The 20,216-nt window shown below is 55.0% G+C and overlaps 1 protein-coding gene across 2 annotated transcripts in view; it reads right to left on the bottom strand.

The window, feature by feature from the left end:
- RAPGEF1 (Rap guanine nucleotide exchange factor 1) overlaps window positions 1-20,216 on the bottom strand; it is a 74,173-nt gene that overhangs the window by 34,100 nt on the left and 19,857 nt on the right. For both annotated transcript variants that reach the window (XM_044439904.1, XM_044439902.1), the window contains exons 2-8: window positions 15,794-15,933; window positions 10,493-10,671; window positions 9,028-9,184; window positions 4,533-4,621; window positions 3,214-3,366; window positions 1,027-1,150; window positions 20-203 (exon numbers count right to left, since the gene is read on the bottom strand). In XM_044439904.1, coding sequence (XP_044295839.1) covers window positions 20-203; window positions 1,027-1,150; window positions 3,214-3,366; window positions 4,533-4,621; window positions 9,028-9,184; window positions 10,493-10,671; window positions 15,794-15,901 — 994 coding nt within the window. In that variant the 5' untranslated portion in view covers window positions 15,902-15,933. The remainder of the gene's footprint in view (window positions 1-19; window positions 204-1,026; window positions 1,151-3,213; window positions 3,367-4,532; window positions 4,622-9,027; window positions 9,185-10,492; window positions 10,672-15,793; window positions 15,934-20,216) is intronic.

Genomic DNA, 20,216 nt, shown 5'->3' with positions numbered 1-20,216 from the left:
CCGCCCCCCCACACTCCACCTAGCGTTTCACAGCTTGTGTTCCGGGAGCACTGCCCACTGTCGCAGTCCAGCGATGAGAGCTGCTCGTCCGACTTGCTGAGCTTGCCCATGCTGTTGTAGGGGGAGAGGCGGGGGGACTCCCCTCCGTAGGACTGGCTGCCCCCCGACAGCCTCCGCTGAGCGTAGCAGTCTGCATCAAAGTCCTGCAGGAGCAGAGGGGAGGTGGGTTAAACGGGGCTCCGGGGAGCCGTGCTGGGGACTCTCTTCACAGCCCCATTCACAGCTGGTGGTCTGGCTTTTGGCACTTTGGTGGACGGAAATGAAACAGTTTTGAGGCAAGTCACTGTTTTCACAGTCCCCTCGTCCCTCCCCATAAGCTCACCCATCACATTCCTGCCAAGTGGGGGGGCTGCAAATTTAGGGAAATTTAGGGAAATGATAAGCAAGCAAGCCCCGGGGCACTTCTATCGAAGAAGGCAAGCAGAAAGTGTGGGGGGACATTCTTCTGCGTGGGCACACACAGATCCGTGTGTGACACATGCCATACGAGAGGAAAAGGCCTTGATTTGTCTAGAAAGGTCTTCTGGAATCCCTGCTTCGCATTTTAAAGATTCATTTGCCTGCCAAGGGCGCAACCCTCAGGCCGCTCGGATCACTCGGAGCTCCAGCTCCGAGTAGGGAAATGCATCCTGTGCTCAGGGCCCTCTCCATTCAGTCCTGCAGCCAGTGAGAGCCTTGACCCGTGACAGGTCAGGCTCTCCTTTTAAAACCCTGCTGTCAAGCTAGGCTCGGAGGCCGCTCCTGCAAGCAGCACTGGCGCAGACGGCTTTTCCAGAGTAAATTACGGTGCCTCTGAATTGACCTCAATCTTCCCCTTTTTCTGTTCGGTTCCACTTCGGCTCCCTTTTATGGGCCACTTTCCGCCTGACCTTCTGACTGTCAGCATTCTCCACCCACTTCTCTTCTTCCTTTAGACTCTTAAACCGGCCGGTACCTTGCCTGCTTCCAGAGCGACCAGGCGCTCACCTGTCTGTTGATGCCGATCGGTAAGCTGGACCCGCTGGTCGTCCGGCTCATGGGCGCCACGACAGCTACTCGGGTGGGAGACGGTGCGGACTGGCGCTTCTTGGGTGGCAGCGCGGGAGGGGGGCTGACGGAAGAGAGGGAAAGGAAAACATCAGGGGGACGCCTTCCACATGAATCAAGAACTTCTCCACCAACACCAACAAGCAAACTCCAGGAAAGCAGGGTGGAATATCAGCTTCCGTACCCATCTTGGAAAGTTTGGGGTTTTACAATCCTCTCATGCAACGGCCTTGTTTCTTGAGTTTCCCTTAGGAAATAAACTCTTTAAGAATAAAACTCTGAGAGGCGTTGACATACGTGTGTTAATACTGCTGTCAAAGGGGTATTTAAATGCCTCTCCTAAAGAAGCTGGGGCCCCCTTGCATTCTGCGCCTTCCCCTAAAACGGGGGTCCCTGATGCTGTGAGTGCTTCGCTGGGATTTATGCTCCTTTGCGTTGATCATGACAGGCCAGCTCAGCGAATTCTCTGCACTACTAATTTGGGCAGCGAGCCAGGATCAGACCCTGGTTTCACACAGAGCCTCCTGGCTGGGAGGAAACCACCGTTTCCTCACTGAAGGTGAAGCCAGGACGGAAGGAGTCAGTAAGACACCACTCCTCAGGATTAAAAAAGAGAAAGCGGCAACAACAGATGGTCTGCTGATTTTTAATGCAGCCGCTAACTGTAATGCTTCGGGAGCAATGTCTGGAGCACCCTGCATGCGAGTGCCTGAGCCAGGCGTACAGGATCCCTACGAGGCTGAAGCTGAACGCCTTTCCACGGATGCTTCCAGTGGCTGACGGCAACACGGGAGAGGGCAGAGCCCGAGAGGAAGGCCCGGGGGGGTCAGCCACCGAGGGCCAGCCTCACAGGCGTTCCCAAGGCTTGGGACCCAGTGGCCCCGAGAGCACCTGCTCCCACATCAGCCCGACTGATTCTCACGGACTTCCGGGGAGGCTCTCCTGCCGAGACCATCACATCTGGTGGGGACCCAAAAGAGGGTCTTTCAGCTGGCAGCCCCCGAGCTGTGGACCTCCCTCCCAAAGCAGCCCCGGCTGGCATCCTCCCCGGTGCGCTTCCGCCAGCAGGCCAAGGACGCTTTGCCGACAGGCTTTCAACCCGTCAGGGGGCCTGGTGATCCGGCCGCTGTCTCTCACCGTCTCTGTCCTGCAGCCGCCGTGCTTTGACCGCATTGCCAAGTACTGCTTTGACCAACCCTAACCAAGTGCGCTTGCCCATTCGGAGTGGCTTGCCCTGGGCAGGAAGGCAAGAGCGGCATAAAATCAAATCAGTTCTGACTGGGGAAACCGCCGCGCAAACAACCCAGCGGGCAGTGGCTGCAGGAGAGCGGGCACCGCTGTGGGACACCCCAGCGGCCAGGCCAGGCAGGCCCCTGGATGTGCTGAGCAGGCCCTCGGTCTGGGGCTCGACGCTCCTGCCTCTGTTGCTGTCCCAGAGGAAAGGCGGAGAGGCCATGCCGTCTGGGGGGAAGACGCGCATCACGCTCCGCTCAGGAGGGAGGGGGCTCATTTCTAACGGGGCAGATGCAGCCGGACCATCTGGATGGCAGCGGTGCAAAGCAGATAGTTTCCTTGCCGGGGAAGCAGTGCAGCTCAGCTCACAGAACTGAGGAAATCACACAGGAAACGTGTAGCAGCCTGAAGCTTTGATGGTCACAGCACCCCACACGCTTGTAGTGAACCACGCAATGTGCACAGCGCTTTACCACACGCTGCCGCAGGCATGGGTGGGCTCTGTTTTGGTTTTTGTTTTGCCTTTTGGTTAAAGCTTGAAGCGTGGGATTTAGCAGGCCTTTCTTCCTTCTTCGGCACCATTCGGAAACGTTTGTGTGGCTGGCATCAGGAGAAGACGATGCCTTCTTCAGAGAGCAAGGAAATCGAGCAGGCCCTTCATCTCTACTTGCTTTCGCCACCGCCTGCCGTTTTCCACCCAGCACACATTCTCAAATGCACTCTTTGCAGGGTGCGTTGGGGGCGGCCCACAGTGGAGAAGCCAATGCGGGAAGGATCCCCTTGATGTACGAGCCCAGAAAACCACCGGAAGCCACCTGGTGTTCCTTCTGTCCTAAATGAAGGGGCAGGGGACTAAGAGTGGCAACTCTGCTTGCTTCCCCATGCCCGACTGACCTGTTTTCTGCCACCCGGATGCAAGGAAGGGGGGGCTTGGGAGGGGCAACCTCTTCATCCACAGAATCGGCCGAAGCGTCTGTGGTGGAAGCCATCCCTGTCGTCTTGCTGAGAATCTCCATCTCGCGATCTGTCAAGGGAAGCTCTGATGGGCTGAGGAGTGTGAAAAAGCAGAGTGTAGGCTGTGTGCGTATTTAAGACTGCACAGCAATCCGGCGCCAAGTCCTGAGAGCGTGCAAGGCACAGTAAGGAACACAGACGCATTTGTATGGCCCAGTCCCTCCCACTCCTCAAAATGCACCGAGTTGTTCTCCAGTGGCCCATGGACAAGATACAACAGCTAAATTATTAGATACTCAGACTGAGATATTAAGTGACCGAGATAATCTTCAAAACCCTTTGGCGGGGCTGTAACCTGACTTAAAAACAACTAATGGTTCAATCCTATGCAAGTTTAGGAAGAAAAATGGCTTATAGCTCCCAGCTCTGAAAGCTGCACAGGACTGAATCATGGAAAGATCAAGTTGGAAGAGGCCAAGGCAGCCAGTGGCCCCTCAGTGCAGGACTCCAAGGCAAGCCACCCCTCTCTGATGGCGGTCCAGTTGCCTCCAGCTGAATGCCTCTAGTGTGGACGAGCCACAACCTGCCCAGGGCACGGGTTCCACTGTTGTACTGCTCTAACAGGCAGGCAGTTTTTCCTGCTATCCAGCTGGAACTTGGCTTCCTGTAACCTGAGCCCATTATTCTGTGTCCTACACCCTGGGATACTCGAGAAGAGATCCTGGTCCTCCTCAGTGTGGCAGCCTTTCAAGTACGCGCAGAGTGCTACCGTAGCTCTCCTTAGTCTTCTCTTCCTGAGGCTAAACATGTCCAGTTCTCCCGATACCCTTCTCACAGGGCTTTGTTTCCAGTCCCTGGATCACCCTGCTGCCCTCCTCTGACCCCCTTCCAACCTGTCTGTGCCCAGAACTGGATGAGACTCACCAGTGCTATGTATGGGAACCGGAAGAGAGCCCCTTCCCACTGGGCCACCGAGAAACCTCCGGCATTTGTGCCGGCCTCTCACTGCCCAGTGCCCTCCAGGTGGACTCGGCCGCAGGGCCCACAACCCCCAGCCAGCACGCAAGACGGGCCCCACCAGAGGCAAAAGGATGCCATGCCCCGGAGCAGCCAGGCTTTCTCCTTGCCCTGCTGGCCCTGCCGTCAGGAGGTGGCCGCCTGGGCCCAGCCAGGTGGGAACCAGGGAGCCAGCAGTGCACATGAAGACCACCCTCCACAACACACACGCCCAACATGGCACGGCCCTTGCTGGCACTCACCTGTCCGATGTACACACAGGCAGGCTGGGCTTCACTGGGCTCGTTGGGGACGGGTGCTCTTGCTTCTCGATGGTGAGCTTGACCAGCTCCTAAGTACCAAGCACAAGAGAGAGCAAGTAGCTCAGCCCAGGTCTGCTGCAGCAGCCGCTTCCCCTGGGAGCCGTCCCGCACCTGCTTCACTCTTGGGGTTCCCAAAGCTGCTTCGGGGATCCCTCGCCTTGGGCGGAGGGGAGCACATCAGATCGACAGGATTGATTGAGTCCAGCCCCCTTGCACGCTGGAGGCACCCCGCGGCCACAGCGGCCACCCCGCAGACTCCTGAGCGAGTGCCCATCTCACTACAATCCTGCCTGGGATTCAGATCTGTAGGAATGGGCACCACGAGAAGCCGCGGCCCGTTTGCTGGGTTCGGTGGGGGGGGGGCGCTCTTCTGTGCTTCCCCCAAACTATGAAATGTGCTCTCTCAAGAACTGCGGTTAGCTCTCCTCTCTTGGTGAAACGAGACTGGAGAATGTCCAAAATAATGCAACGGAGAGGCAAAGCCTCAAGGTCCTGGAAAAATCACACAGGTTTATTCCTTGAAGTGGCCCAAGGTGTTTTGGTTCTGCAAAATATATAGAGGACTTTGAAAACATGTTTGAAAGCCTGTGAGTTTTGGCTTTGTTGAGATAAATGGGATTTAAGTTAGTCCTGGCTGCCTTAATTCACATTCCTCTCAGTACGTCTGCCCTAAGCAGGACTAGCACTGGCTACACCGGGGTACAGATTCCTACCCTGTTATTAGGCTGTTTGGCACAATTGTGCACTTTCGGACTGCGCCACTTCTTGGGGTTGCCATGAAGAGAAACTGGGAAGACCCCCAGACTGGGGGCATCCCTGGAAAAGGGGTGTGTGAGGCACATATCAGATCGTGCTCCAAGAAACTCTGAACTCTTTGAGGCACACAAACCATGCAATCTTTCCCACAATTTACCCATGAAGGATGGGAAGGATGCTCCAAAATACCCTGAAGCCCCTTCCCAGCCATCACACATCCCACTTAGCCCTTCCACCCCACCAGCGCCTCATCCGCCTCTAAAACTTCCCCCAGTGCCGCCCGCACACGTGAAGGCCAGGGACATGCTGGGTTTCACTTGGCTGTTGCCTAAACGACGGCAGAGGCTGTGCAAAGGCACCTTGGGGCCCCGATCTGAGAGGAAGCGATAAAAATGCCAGCGGTCTCCCCACAGTGCCTCCAGAGGGTGGCCGTATCACGAGAAGCCCTGTCGCCGAGTCATCTATCAAGGTCCCAAGTGAAAAGGAGAAATGCTGACTCCTAGATAAAGATCTGTAGTGTGTGTGTGTGTGTGTACACACACCAGCACGTGAACACAAGACGCGAAGGAGAGGGAAGCGAAAACCGGAAAGCAGAAGTTAACAAGATGCGAGGGGACGGCGTTTAAGGAGTGTCACTGGGTATGTGAGCCGAAGGGTTGTGGGAGAGAAGAGCCGAGGGCAGGCGGCTGCCACATGGCCTGAACGGACGGGCACAAGCGAAGTCTTTGGCTGCTGGGAGGAAATGAAAATCTCCTTTCAAATGCTGCTGTGAGCACCGCAGCATTGCGTTACACAATCAGGTGCCGACCACACCGCCGGCATTTTGAAGGTGACATGGGTTTCCTTCCATTCTGCGGTGTTTTCCTGTTATAACCCCTTCAGCTGCATGAGCTCCGTTACAGCGGCGCTGCTATTTTTAATCCCACTCATGTTTGTATTTGAGAAATAAGATAGGAGCGACTTGGTTCTTGCCATGATGCCAACTTGTTAGAATGGGCTGCGGTTATTTTGTTTGTTTGTGTTTTATGGTTGCCCCATAAACCCAGCAGAGACCCAGCATCTCAAACCACCCTAAGCCTGAACAGGTTATTTCTGAGACTCCCCCTCTCTCCTCCCTCCCTCCCTCCCTCCCTCCCTCCCTTCCTTCCGTCTGTCCATCCCTCCCTCCCTCCCTGGGATTGCAGTCTTTTAGCCCCCAGGAAGGTGGTGGGTGAGAGAAAGCTCCCACTTGGATTGCCGGATTGCCACTACCGACCAGGGCAGACACGCCTGAGCGATGCAGTTCCCATGGCCCGTTTCTGTGCAAAGCGGCTTCAGACAGTCTTCATGGGTGGGACACAAACCGTGCACAGAGCCCCAACAGATGGCTGCTCTGGGGGCGACGAGCTGGCTGTCCGAATTCTGGCTGGCTGCTCTGTGTCACACCAGGGCCCCAGACCGAAGGAGCTTGTTTTCCCTATGTTGGCAAAAAACCTTAGCGCAGCACGAAGAGAAACCACTGTCTGAAGGACTGTGGAGTGACCCGACCTACAGAAAGAGATCCAGCGCCCCACTGCTCCCTTCGGATATTTCAGTTCTTCCAGTTCGAGACACCAATACCGATGTTCACCCTTCCACTCAGGTCTGAATGCTTCTGCTGGTCCGCCCTTCCTCCCCAGCGACACCACGTGCTGGGAACGCTTGCATGGCACTCCTACCTCTTGCACGCCTCTCTCACTGCCCCGAAATCCCTCCGGCAAGCCTGCCTTTCCCCCAGATTCGTTGGTTCCCAGGCTGCCCCTGCAGCCTTCCCCCACGTGGTCCTCCAGGTGGTCTGGATTTTGACTCCCATCAGCCCCAGTGCACACTGGCGATTTTGAGGCACGCTGGGTGCTGCAGCCCCAGGAGAGCTCCGGGGGCGGGAAGGCTGCCTTCCTTCCATGAAGCACGTGCCGCAGGTTACAGAGACAGCCTCAGTGTGCTTTCCCTGCCTGCACCCACTCCCTTCCTTCTGCTCTCTCTGTTGTCTTCGTTCCCCAAAATGCAAAACTGCATGACCACGGAAACCACAAAATCGGGGAAACTGGTTTTACTTCTGCCTCAGGATCCCGACCTCAGCAATGGCCAAAACAAGAGAGGCACCTCCATAGCAAGAACTGCATCGCTTTTGGACTTCTGGCAAATTCATGGTCATGGGGCATAGGCAGAGTCCCAGGAATAAGCAAGCCGTCTTGAAGGGCAGCTTGCTTTGCTCAAGGTGGCCACATTCAGACGCTACAGCAAGGCAGATGTCTGGTAACGCTGGCTTGCTGCGAAGGCACTCCGTGCTGCGACATGCAGCCCGCTGACTCCCCGTTTGCTTTGTCCACCAGCTAAACCATCCAGGAACTGAAAGCTTAACATATTGTCTAAAACTCAGAAGAACAAACCAAGGTTTCTTCTTGGTTCAGGAATTCTGGCGTGCTGGGAACAGCAAGCCAGGGGCCCTGCTTCAGAAGCCACAGTAAATTTTCAGTTCATAGAATCAGACAGGAGTAGGGCTGGAAGGAGCCAGAAGGCCATCAGGCCCAAGCCCTCCCTGCTCACTGTCGGGCTCCAGGTTAAAGCACCCCTCTCAGATGGTGACCCAGTAGCATCTAGAAGGCCTCCAGTGTGGAAGAGCCCACAAACTCTTCAGGTTGGTTCCACTGTTCCTGGGTAATTTAGCTGCTCTTTCTGGTGGAAGGAGCCAGGATTCATAAAGTCGGAATGAATACACCCGGTAAGCCAGGATTCCCTAGATTTCTGGCTTACCACTGCATGTTCAAACGTGTTCTGGATACTGTGGTGAAGCCAGCACTACTGAATCTCTTCCAGCCCAAGGGCTGGATTCCATTTTGGAGAAATGCTGGGTTGTGGCTGGCAGTACATTCCAGTGGTAGGGGGTGCCAAAGGCAAAAAGACTGGAGCCAAAAATACCAGCAAATTGTAGCTTACAGTTCTTACTGCCAGTAATGATGACTTAGGAGTGCATCTGAACTTTTTAGAGTAGGACTCACAGCATAAAAGTAGTCCTGAGTGCGATTCAGCATCCTGCTATTTCCCCTGCTCTTTCCAAAAGTTCAATAATGGGGAAGAGGGATGGGGCTGAACAAGGTCCAAGGAAGAGGGCTGTCCGTGTCCTGCACGTTTCTTGCCCTTCATGTAAGGCCAGCCGAAAAGGCAAAACGATATTACAGCCCCAGGCAGAGAAAATACCACTCAGTGCAACAGAGCTTGCGAAAACTGGACAAATGAAGCGTCACCACACAAGCATCAAATGCGTTGTCCTGGGAAGCGTTTCCCTCAGAGCACTGCGTGGCCCGTCACCATCGCCACGTGGGCAATCCAAGCGGCAGAGCTGTGCCCGGGATGAGAAAGGCATGTCAGGATGATTCCCCTGAAGGTTGAGTGTTGCAGCGTGGCAAGCTCTGAGCAGCAGAACCTAAGAACCTGTAGCCAGGTGAGCCAACGGACGATTTGCCTAACTTTTACCGATGGTTTTTGGAGGGGAGCAATTTTAGCTCACTCTTTTCAGGCAGGGTTGGGCAAATTCCATGGTCATGTCTGCCTCACTGCCAGGGACCATACTCTTCCCCTGGACGGGCCAGGGGAGGGGCACAAAAACTATCAGGGAGACCCTTGCAGCCCGCGTGTCGCTCCGGAAGCTCCCACACCCTACCTTGACGCCGTCCAGCACAGCCTTGATGACGCCTTTCACCGTGTTCACCATCTCCTTGTCTTCAGAGTTGATGCCCTCCAGCATCACCTGATCAGACCAGCGAATCAAATTGCCCAGGCTCTGGTACACGCGGCTATAGCAGGACGAGATGGCGGTACTGCAGGAACAACAATCCATGAAGAGAAGCGGGCAGGATATAATTTATGCAGATTCACCTCTCTCCCACCTGCTGACCTGAGCAGATGTTATGCCTCTGAATGTGTATTTCTTACGCAGTCGAGATGAACTCCGCTTTCAGACCTTTCGCTCACCCAGCTTCTTTGATGGCTCGTAATGGATAACCAGATTCTGCGTGCATCTATTTTTAGTCCACACACTGGACACCCATCAGAGTTCACAAGAAGCTAAGCAAAGGGGCATGTTTTGGGCTGTACAGCTGGGTGTTTACAGGGAAATTAGGAGCTGAGGAACCCCAGAACATACCCGACCACGTTCTGGGAAGCTTCCCAGTCCAAGCACACAATGCAAATGCCCCTATTGCAGATGAGGCTTTCTGGACCTCTAGAGATGCCCCTCCACCCCTGAGCGCAAGAAGGCCTCCAGAAGGCAGCAGCTGCAGTACAGGGGGAGGAAGTTTCTAGAAGTGTCCTTCCACACCCACCTTTGCACAGGCGCCTCTGTGCCAGGGGTGCAGAACCTCTGGCCAGACTCTCCGGAGTTCCTGAAATGGCCCTGCACACATATAGCAGGCTTCCTCTCCACTAGACTGAATTCTGGGCATGCTGAGATAGGGAAACGTTACAGCTCCTGGCCCAGGATGGCTCTCTGGGAAATGCTGGGCAGTATTGGAGGCTTTCCCCACTGAAGAATGCAGAGGGCTGCACCCTAACAAAACGGGTGTGTTGGGGAGCAGTCAGCCTCGCGGGGTCCCAGCATCCGGGCCACAGAGGTAAGTTCCCTTCTCCTGCATTCAGGTCAGTGTATTTCACAGTGTTTACACTGCAAAACCACACTGTGGGGAGTGCATTTCCGGTTACTGACAAGCTCTTTTTCACTGTGGCATATGCAGAACATGAGAAGGTGAGTTTTGTGCTTCATGACTGACAGAGTAGTTTGGCTGCCTGAAGACAGGCTCTCATTTTTGGGACTAAAATTCTCCAGCTGCACCACATCAGGGTGGAGGGGAGAAAACGGGGGCGGGGGGGGCAGAATGGAAGCCCCACAGTGTAAGGCGGAGCACAGCACCTGCCTGGTCAGCCCACGTTGAGCTGGGAAGGGCCTCTGTCTGCAGCGAGAGGAACTGACGGCCAGACGCAGCCCCAGGGGAAGAACCGCAGACCAACCTGGAGATGCCAGCCCAGGCTTGGCTGCAGTTCTCTGGGGAAGTTCCACGCCTGGTCCTGAGATTGCTCCCTCCCTGATGAAGGCCACCCCTCCCGCTGCCCGGCCACAAGCCGCAACGCACCTCTGTTGGATCCGCGGGTCCACCTGGACCAGGGGCAGGATGGCCTCCAGCACTTTGCTGGCGGACCCCGGGAGCATCTCCAGCACCTTGTTGTCAATCGCCATCTTGTCCACAATGGTCTTGAAGTAGCGCAGGGCGCTTACCACCTCCTTCTCCTTCTCCGCCAGCCAAGTTATATTCTGGAGAGGAATGTGGGAGTCGGAGAGAAAGAAGATGGTGAAGCAGCAGGCTGGGTTAGTTGAGTTCCGTTCCATTTCGAGGATGTGCCTGTGGTGCCACATTTGTCTCCTTGTGTGTTGGGTGCTGCTATCAGAGAACAGCCTCCTTCCTTCTCTACCAACGGCGGTGCTTTTTGGGAAGGAAAGAGCAGAAAAAGAGGAACACAGGCAGGTGGCGAGAGAAGGAGCCTGGCAAGGACAGGACAAGAGGCTGGGGGGAGCAGCAGAGGGGTGTTCTTGCCCCCTCCGGCTCTTCTGGGGAAGTACGCGGAACGGGCAGAAGCTGTCCACACGGTTTGGAATTAAGGGACTGTGATTCGCGCCAAAGGCCGGCGGCTGGAGTGACAGGCCTCTCTGAGTGTGAACACGGGTGCCTGTGTGTGCACTCTCATTTATGGATCCCATCTGCATTCTGCCCATTAGCCGAAGCTCTCTGGGCAGTTCGAAAGAGGAAGCTGAAAAGCATAGAATATAACAAGCGGTCGGGCATAATATAAAACCATTCCGGCGCACAACGCAAGTAGGGCGCAAGATAATGGCCACCGGCAGCACAAAGAACAATGTGCCCAACATGCATTTTGCAGACCGGAGAGGTAAAGAGCCTGGCCAGGTGGCAAAGGCGCCCGAAGGACTGCCGAGCAGGCGCCGGGCAAGCCTGACGGGGAGACGCCTTCCACAGCCATGGTGCCACCACGGAGAAGACCGCTCTTCAACAGCCCCCTGCCTCATCTCGCTTGGCCTCCGAGATGATCTTAGGATCTCGCAGGAGATCGGCCAGCTGGAAGCCCTTCCCAGAGCCACTGCTTGAGGGGGAAGTGGCACCCTGTGCAAAGCTGGCTCCAGGCTTGAGGAGGCCTGGGCAGGGCCCCCTCTTGTGTCAGCAGCTGCTGGCTGGGTTGCCAGCCTGCCATGGCACGTGCTCCAAGCCACTCGGGCCGTGGCGTCCGGCCACCCCCTTGATTTCCTGGAGAGGTCACAGACAGCATGTGGGCAAAGGAGCAGTGGGAAATTCAAGAGACCGTGCGCTGCAGCTGCCCAGTTGGAGGGCAAGTTTGGGGAAAGCAATACGAGGAGGACCTGTGCAAGCATCAGCGCTGGCCTTGCCACCCAGGGTCTTGGCAACTGCCCAAGAATGCCAGGTGATGAAGCCACTCTGCATCTCTGCCATAACGAGCAGCCGTGCCAATTCTCGGGGGAAAGGGAATCGAGACTGTTGGCACACCTGTCTGGAGAAACCAGGCACCAGCTGGCGAATGCCCTACACAGGATGGGGCAGTCCTGTCGTGTGGTCTGTTGGGAGCTTCTGAAGCCAGCCAGGACACAGCAAGAAGAACCAGGACCTTGGACAGCTCCGAGCAGCTCCCCTTGGCTGGACCCCCTCCTGCTTGGGCCACAGGAGGATGCTGTCTTAGCAGAGTGCTAAAGGCAACCGAAGCCTGTGCAGGGTCCGCCAAGGACTCATCCTTTGAGCCAGAGCCTTGAATAATGCACTGGCAGTCCTACTCCTGAGGAAGCACCCTCTGCCCCATCCTCATCAGATGCTGGGTGGAAGGTCCAAACACAGGGAGTTATGACAGGGACTGTGTGTATGCCATGCTGCAAAGGCCGAGCCGAGCCGAGCCGAGCCTATTTTGCACCCACTAAATCTAAATTTAGCAAGGAGAGGCTGGATTGGATAGGCTGAACAAATTATGGAAATCTGAACAAATCTGCTTTTCTTCTTCTTTTCTATCATTTATCCTGGTTTTGCTAGTCCTGGACAGGGGCAAAGAGATATTCAAGCCTCTGAAGCCGCACCAATGACCACAATGTTGCTAGCCTCTCCTGATGCTTAAGTTTTAGCCAAGGCTTGTTCACATCCTTTCAAGAATATCTGCAGCCTTGAGTGCTAGAATCTTGAATTCTTTTTAAAAAGAACACACCATTCACTTAGAACACTAGCATTCCAGAAATGGAATGTTGCTCCAGCAGTCAGAACTACAAAAGTCGAGCCGGGGGAAAAACCTCCTAGGACAAAGAAACACCCATACGTGTGGGAAGAGTCTAGGGGACTGAAACCAGCATTGATCTTTTGGCAGGTCTTGGAACCTCCTCAAACCAATTGCTCCCACGTGCTCCAAGAATCAAGCACTGGCCACGGCACCCTAACGCATCCTTCCCCTCTCCCGCAATCCAGAGAGAGGGGAGCACTGCCGAATCCGGAGGATCGCTCTCTTGCAGTGAGCGTTATGAACCAAACTGTGCTTGAGAAGCAGCTGACCCAGAAAGAGCGCCGCCCAGCAGAAGCCAGAGCAGTTTATTTCTGGGTTCCAGCCAGGGAGGGGCTGTTGGGTTTCTGTGCTGTGATCAGGCATTTTAATGTTATTTTTGGCGACAGCTGTTTCCGCTTCAGTTGGAGTTGATGGTTTACCAGGCTTGGCCCCCAAAATAAATACATCCAAACAGCGGGCACGCGATACACTCGGCACAGATCTGCCCTGGAACACCCATTCCGTGGCTCTGCAGCAGATCGAGGGAAAACCCCCAGGGCTGTGGCTCCTGCCGCCCCCTCCCCAGTGCTCAAGGCAGCCTCTCCCCTGCCCCATCCGGCCAACGGATCAGTCCGGTCCCACCTGACTGAAGCCACTGGCTGCAGAGAACAGAATAGGAGCTGGCAGCCTCGGAGACTGACGGGTGCAGTGGTTAGTGTTCTGGACAAAGGCTGTGGCAGGCCCAGGTCTCAAGCCTCCGCTCTGCCATGACGCCCAGCATGGGGTCCTGCGGCATGCGCTCTTGCTTAGGCTAACCTGCTTATTTTATTTCTTTTTGCTCTTCAGAGCCGGGCAAAAACCTTTTTATCTTCCCATTATTTTAACGTTTTATTGGTTTTAATGTGTTTTAGATTATTGTATTATTGCCTGCTGTGCCATTTTAATTCCTATTTTACTTGTTTGCTGTAAACTGTGCCGAGATGCCAGTAGAGGGACAGTCTATAAAAGTTTTAAATAAAAAATAAATTAATTTATTTAAAACTTTTCTACCCCATCCACCACTGATGTCTCAGGATGGCTTACAATAAAGAACAAATATAATAAAGAAAACAAGCACAGCATCTGGTGACCCAAGATAAAAACTCCAGTTAAAACCAAGCAGACATTAAAATAGCAGGGAAATAAAGGGGTTTCTCCCAATCCTGAAAAGAATAAAGCATCGGCACCAGGGGAGCCGCACAGGGCGGCTGTGAGGACCGCAGGAGGGAGAGCCATATAGGTCACTCTGGCCTCCGTGGCTGCAGAGAAGCTCTGCAGTTCTTCTTCCCTCGACGGCCATCGCCAGCAGATAGTCCAACAGGCAGTTCTGACACAGCCAAGCGTCCGGAGCAGGACCATCCCCCAACTCTGCCAGACGACCCATTTGCTCCTCTTCCCTCCCCATTCCTCCTTCCTTGTGTGCCCTTCTCTGGAGTGCTTGCTTCATGAATGGTGTACAATCTGCTCAGTGAGGCTTTTCGAGTGAAGAGCAGGGCAGTTTGCTCCAGACCTGCTAGGGGCCAAGCCGGCCACAATGCACGTCGTGTGTTTGCAAGCCTGCCATTTCCTCCAAGGAGGCCATCTGTGAGTGCATTTTACTCTGCAGGGGTCTGCGAGTTGGTGACTGGCCCAGTCATGCTGGGAGCTCCATTGCCAAATGGGGCCTCAAACCCTTCTGCTCTTCGGACTGGGGCATTTTTCCGCTGCCTTCCTTGCCCTGCCACAGAACTCAAGGCCGCTGAGAGGGTCCCCTTCCTCCCCATTTTTATTGTCACAACAGCCCTGTAAGGTAGAGTCAGGGCAAGGGACAGGCCCAAAATCATCCAACATGGCCAAATGGGATTCGAACCAGAGTCCAACACTCTAACCAGTACACCACACTGCCTCCGTTATGACTGTTGCTTAGCTTTGGGGTCTATTTTTATTCCCAATTTGCCACTAAGGAGTTTACGGTAGAGGACATGTCCCCATCTTAATCTTGTCCCCACAACAATTCTGTGAAGATCAGTAAAGAGTCCACCAAAAGGGTTGGACGCCAAGTTCCAAAATTCTTAGGAATTCTGGGACCCGGAGGGCACCATGCTGGAGAAAGCTCGGCTCAAGCCCAGAGCGCCTCAGATCCCCCACCAATGTCACTGTCACCCATCCCTGCCAGTGGCCGGGTGGGGATTTGTCCCCTTCGAGGCCCGACATCCCACCGCTCTCCGCTGGCTCTATCCAGCCTCCCTCCCAGCCCACTCCCTCTCGTCCCGGCTTCCACCGCCAACGTTTAGACGGAGATGCATGAGCAAGCAAAAGAACGGCCTTGCCGTCGCTTCGCGGCCCTCTGCGAGGGCAGCAAAGGCAGCTGCAAACAAAGGTTGTAAAACACTTATGGAAATTAAGTGCGCTGTACAGATGACAGGGAGCAGAGGCATTTACTGGGCGGATTTCGAGCCGCTGGCCATGTGCCCACGCCTGGCCACAGCAGTCGCTCGGAAACCCCGTCTGTGCCAGGCCCTGCACTGCTTGCCTCCCACTAACGACAGCAAATCTGCCCGGCAGGGCTCCTCTCAGTTGCCCCCTCTTCCAACCCTAAATCCAAGCTCGTTCGAAACTTTGGGGATCCGTTTCTTCCTTTTCCCTCCAGTTCCAGGTAACGTTTGTCCACAAGCTGCCGTGCGTTTCTCCTGTCACAGGTGCTTTCGTGGGCAATTCTGCTGCACAGACACAGGCCTTGCCCCCTCCTTTCCAGCTTCTCCCTGCTGTGGCCACTGGCCGCTCTAGATCCGCAGCCTCTCTCTCGGCGTTGGCAGGGAGCGCCTGGAGGCCAGCTGGCCACGGCATCGCCTACCGCTCCTTCTCGCCACCACCGCTGTCCGGGCCCACACGAGAAAGGAGCGGAAGGGCAGGCTGCAGCATTTTGGGGGGGGCTCTCCTCCACAGCCCCTTGGTGGGGTGCAGGCTCTTCCAGGGGCCCAGCGAACCCCCTTCCCTTCGCACCAGCCCTGCTGCAGTTCCCGCTCAACCGAGCACCCATTCTGTCGGCTGGCCGTGGGCGCAGCCTCTCCGAGGTGCACCCCTGGCCAGATTACCTTGTTCACCACCTTCTCGGGGGTCTTTGCGACCAGGTCTGGCTGCTTCCCTTTCTTGGATGGCGTCCGCTTTATTTTTGGCGAATGGAACTTGTCCATCAACTTCATGGTGAAGGAGGATAAATGGGAACGCTGGGAATCTGGCAGGAAGAGAAGAGAAAGGAAGAGATGTTATGTGCTGCATCGGACAGGACGCCCGCTTCCACGGAGAGATCCTCCTAAAGGGTGCTAGGTAAGGAATCCGGGAATAAGGAGGCATGTCCAGGGCATGCTGGGTGAGGAATCCGGGAATAAGGAGGCATGCCCATGGCATATCGCCAGCTCCGATTCCTGCTCAAACTCCATCCCCTTTTCTGGGCTTCAAGATTCGCTCTCCCTCTCAAATCCTAGATTTCACATTCTGTCATTCTAATTCAGATCACTGGGGTGCCTGGCTAGACAAGCAGCTTTTATGGGGGCTAATTCTCCTGACAAGCCCCTGAACGCAACACCAATTACTGGGGGAAGCCGAGCAACGGAAGCAAGGTGGGAAAGGGTAAGGCGCAACCTTCCGAAGCATTACCTTCATCTCATGGCTGAAAAAGAAAAGAAAGACGAGCCCCAAACCCACATGCTCATACACGATGCACGGGTTTCCCCTCCCTCACCAGAGCTATTTCAGTCCAGGCACATTTCTATGGCTTAGAGGTCTGTGCCCCCCCACCCCGCCAAGTGGGGCAGCTTCGTGCTGATATTTTTAACCATTTAGCTGTGAAGCTAAATAAGCGCGGCTGCTTTCACAGCAAGCAGCTTGGCATGTCTTTTGAGCAAATGACGCTTAAATAGGCCGGCGTGAGGCGGGACGTGGAGGCAGCCCAGTCAGACGGCAAACACAGACTGGCCTCCATGGGCGGTGCTGGCAACAGCACACCCTGGCTCCCTCGGATCTCCCGCTGCACCCGGCTTCCTCTGATGGTGTGACTGCTCATGCATAAGACTGGCACGAGTCCTATTGACCTGCATCCGTTTAGATTCAGCAAGCACAATCTGTTCTGGTGGAGGATCCTGGGTGACATTTTTGTAGCAAGTTCCTAGTCCACATGATTGTAAGGAAGAAGTGGGCCTGTGGGACCAATTTGGCCTCCTTGGAGCCCCAGCCCAGCCCTATAGGACTCCTGATAGGCCCTCCTTCCCCCGGCTCTGCTGGTTTCCTCTCCTCTCGATTGATGCAAAGTGTTTATGCAGTTTTTCCTTCATCTTAAAAGGCTTCAGTGCACTTCCGGAGGGATAGTTACTGAAGCGAAAATACAGTGGCTGCTTTGCCCCATCTCTTTCGCTTACAACCAAGTCCACAAAGAGGGGGGAAAGCACCCACCTGCCTTTCAAAAGATGAAAATAAACTATATTCCCATTTTTTTCAGGGCCGGGGGAAGAACCTCCACAAAAAGGAAGCAAGACTAATCGGTTGCCTTGCTTGCTACGGGCAGTCGGCTGCAGCCATTTGCCTGTGGCCAATTTAGTTTCCACGGCCAAGAGCAAAGATGGGGGTCACTTTTCCAGTTTCCCTCTGAAGCATTAAAGGCAGGATTCCAGTTTGATTTAAAAATAAGCGTCACAGAGCAGATTCTATCCTTGTGCAGGGAATGCACAGGAAAAACTCAGCCCTCGTGAGGATGGGTCATCGGCATGCAGAGACGCCCAGCTGGCTGTGCGGGTGAATCACACTTGGCTGCTCAGAAAACATGAGCCACGACCCAGGAATGGGGCCACTCGCTCTCCGAGGCAGCCACCTTGCAGCATGACGGGGCTCCGGCACTCGGCCGGCTTCCCCACGGCAGCCAGGTGCCCCTTGGGGTGCCCCTGAAACCATGACTGTATTTGGACAGCAAACACCACAGCCAATTTGAATGCTCATACAGGTGCCTCTCTCACACACGCTCCAGGAGCTCATTTCCTGGGGGCAGCTCATTTCCAGTATGGGGGGAAGAGGAATTCTTGCAGGGAAAAGGGATCAGGCACGAGAGAAAGGAGAAGCCAGTGCTGACGGCAGACTGAAATCACAGCCGAAGCTCATAAAAATTGCAGCTGTCATGTTGAGGAAAGAAAAGGAAGAGGTTTTCCTTCCCCTTCCATCACTCTTGCATCTCCAGAACTTCGCATCAGCCCACTGAAATTTGGCAGGAAATGCTGGGCCGGCAAAAAGTGAGGCTGCTCTGCACCAGGAAGAACAGGGCATTCCTGGAGAAGTTCAGGGAGACCAAAGGGAAGAAAAAGGATGGGATGGAGGGTGAGCTGGGAGGGAGAAAAGGAGCATTAGGGGAAACCAAAGGATGAAGGAAGCCTCCATCTCTAAATGCCCAGGCTTGATGGCCAACTCACACAGCCACGAGCTTCTCTCTTCTTCCAACAAGGACTAGAAACATGGGTAATAAAACTGGTTACGGTACCAAATGCAACCCAGTAAGAGCGCTGGCTTTTGCAGCTCCACAAAAGCCCACAGGGGGTTTCCTGTGTCACAGGTCGGCAGAGCCAAAGGGGCTCTACTTGGCCTTCAAAGGAGCCGTGCATGCTGGGAGCCCTGAGCCTCGTGGGCCAAGTACCAACGGGGAGGGCAGGCCCCAGAAGCCTCTCTTCCTTTCTAGTGGGTCCCCGACAGTGCCTTATACTGGGGAACAAGCAGGAAGCTCCCTGGCTCAGAAGACATGTTTTGGTTCAGTGGGAAAGCAGCCAAGGTTCCCAGGCCACAATTTTTCCTTCTCTTCATCTCCAACAGCCAGTTGCAAACACATGCACCCCCCCACCCCCTTGTGCATTGCTGTCTCTTTGGCAAAGCGACGTGTTCCATGCCAGGCCGTGTTTGAACGTGCTCCAGCTGCTGAGTCACAGCCTTAGCATGGCTTTAAAGCTCGGCCTGCTGGAGGCCGGCACGTGCCGGGCTTCCGACCACACACGCAAGCACACGCGCATGAGTAAACCTGTCTGCGACCCGAGTTGGGGCCACGGCTCCCAGGTGCTGCGCACCGGCCGCAAGCGCCAGCCCTGCCGATCCCCTTCTGGCCTCAAGCCAGGGCTGTCTGTGGCACATGGGTGGTGTTGCGACACGCTGTCGGGAGCCAACAGCCTGAGCAAGCTTTGAAGCCCCGCCAAGACGGCAAACTACAAACTGAATGAGGCAGGCAGGCTGGGTTTCTGAAAACCACAGGAGAGATTAAGTGGCAGAAAGGGAAGCAGGGCAGGCACAGAGTCCGGTTTTTTTTTTTTAGCTAGATCCAAGCAGCAGGAAAGAAACGAGCTTTTCTAAAACGATGCTGTTCTTTGCTTGGCGAGTTCCCGGTGCTGGAAGCCACAGAAGTAGCTTGGATTCTGGGCGGTGCCACAGATGGTCTGTGGCAGGCACGAACATGTGTGCTACTTCATTCTATCGACGTCAGACTTACGCCCCCCAGAAATAAATCGTGCCTACATAAATGGAGCATCCCACAAAACACTGCAATGTAGCCTCACCTACTAATTAGAGCATTCCTGTTCAGGAGTCCAGCCGGCTGGCCACGGTCCTTTGCTGGATACTCCATTCCATTCCATTCCATTCCCACCACCACTTTTTCCTCCCTTCCAAATGACACACACTGTTCTGTGACCACTAGGCTTGCTCGGGTCTTGTTGGGCTTGTCTGGATATGCTTGGTGGAGCTCCCTACGTGGAAGGTCCGGGGTTTGTCCTCTGGCATCGTCAGGCAGGCTGAAGAAAGAGTGCCGGCCAGTGTTTGCCAATCAGCCTGGATTTGGTGGCCCAGAGAGCCCAGTGGGGTGGCTCAGCACAAGCCACTTCTCATCCTTGTTATTCTCCTGTTTTCGCCTGCCAACGCTGGCGCTTCTCCCCTCGCGGGTTCCCCCCGTCATTCTCCTCAGCCTGCTCTGCCTCCGCGTCTCCTGGCATTCCCCACCCGCAGCCCAGCATTATGGGAGAGGCAAAATCGGTTTAGTGAACAGAGAAATGGTAAAGAAACCAGGAACCGTTTGATTTCCTCAGCTGCTCTGTCCTGTGTTTAAAATTAGTCACGGCGAGCAACTTGACACCAAAACCAAGTGAGTCAAAACCCTGTGCCTATTTTCCTCTCTTGACACGATGTCTGCACTTGGGAGGAGACAGAACTTTTGACAGAATATGCAAAACGCTCCCAGTTCTGAAAACCGACTGGAAGACTTAACAAGCTGTCTCTCCTTTCTGAAAAGCCAGACGGGCCCCTAGGGCCCGTGCGGATGTCCCGAGTCACGGGAGGGAGCGAGGCAGACATCCCCTCTGCCCGCCTCATGAAGACGCTGCAGAGCACATCTCAACCACGAAGTGCCAGGGGCTCTTCTGGGACTTGCGTGACCAGTTATGCAACGCTGCCCATCCAACTGGCATCCGTCTCTCCGGGAGCCTCTCAGTCATTTGAAGAGCA

The sequence above is a fragment of the Varanus komodoensis genome, unplaced genomic scaffold (genome assembly GCF_004798865.1).
Source record: "Varanus komodoensis strain SLA01 unplaced genomic scaffold, ASM479886v1 scaffold36, whole genome shotgun sequence".
Taxonomy (NCBI): Eukaryota; Metazoa; Chordata; class Lepidosauria; order Squamata; family Varanidae; genus Varanus; species Varanus komodoensis.
This window is presented reverse-complemented; position numbering and strand designations above follow the sequence as displayed.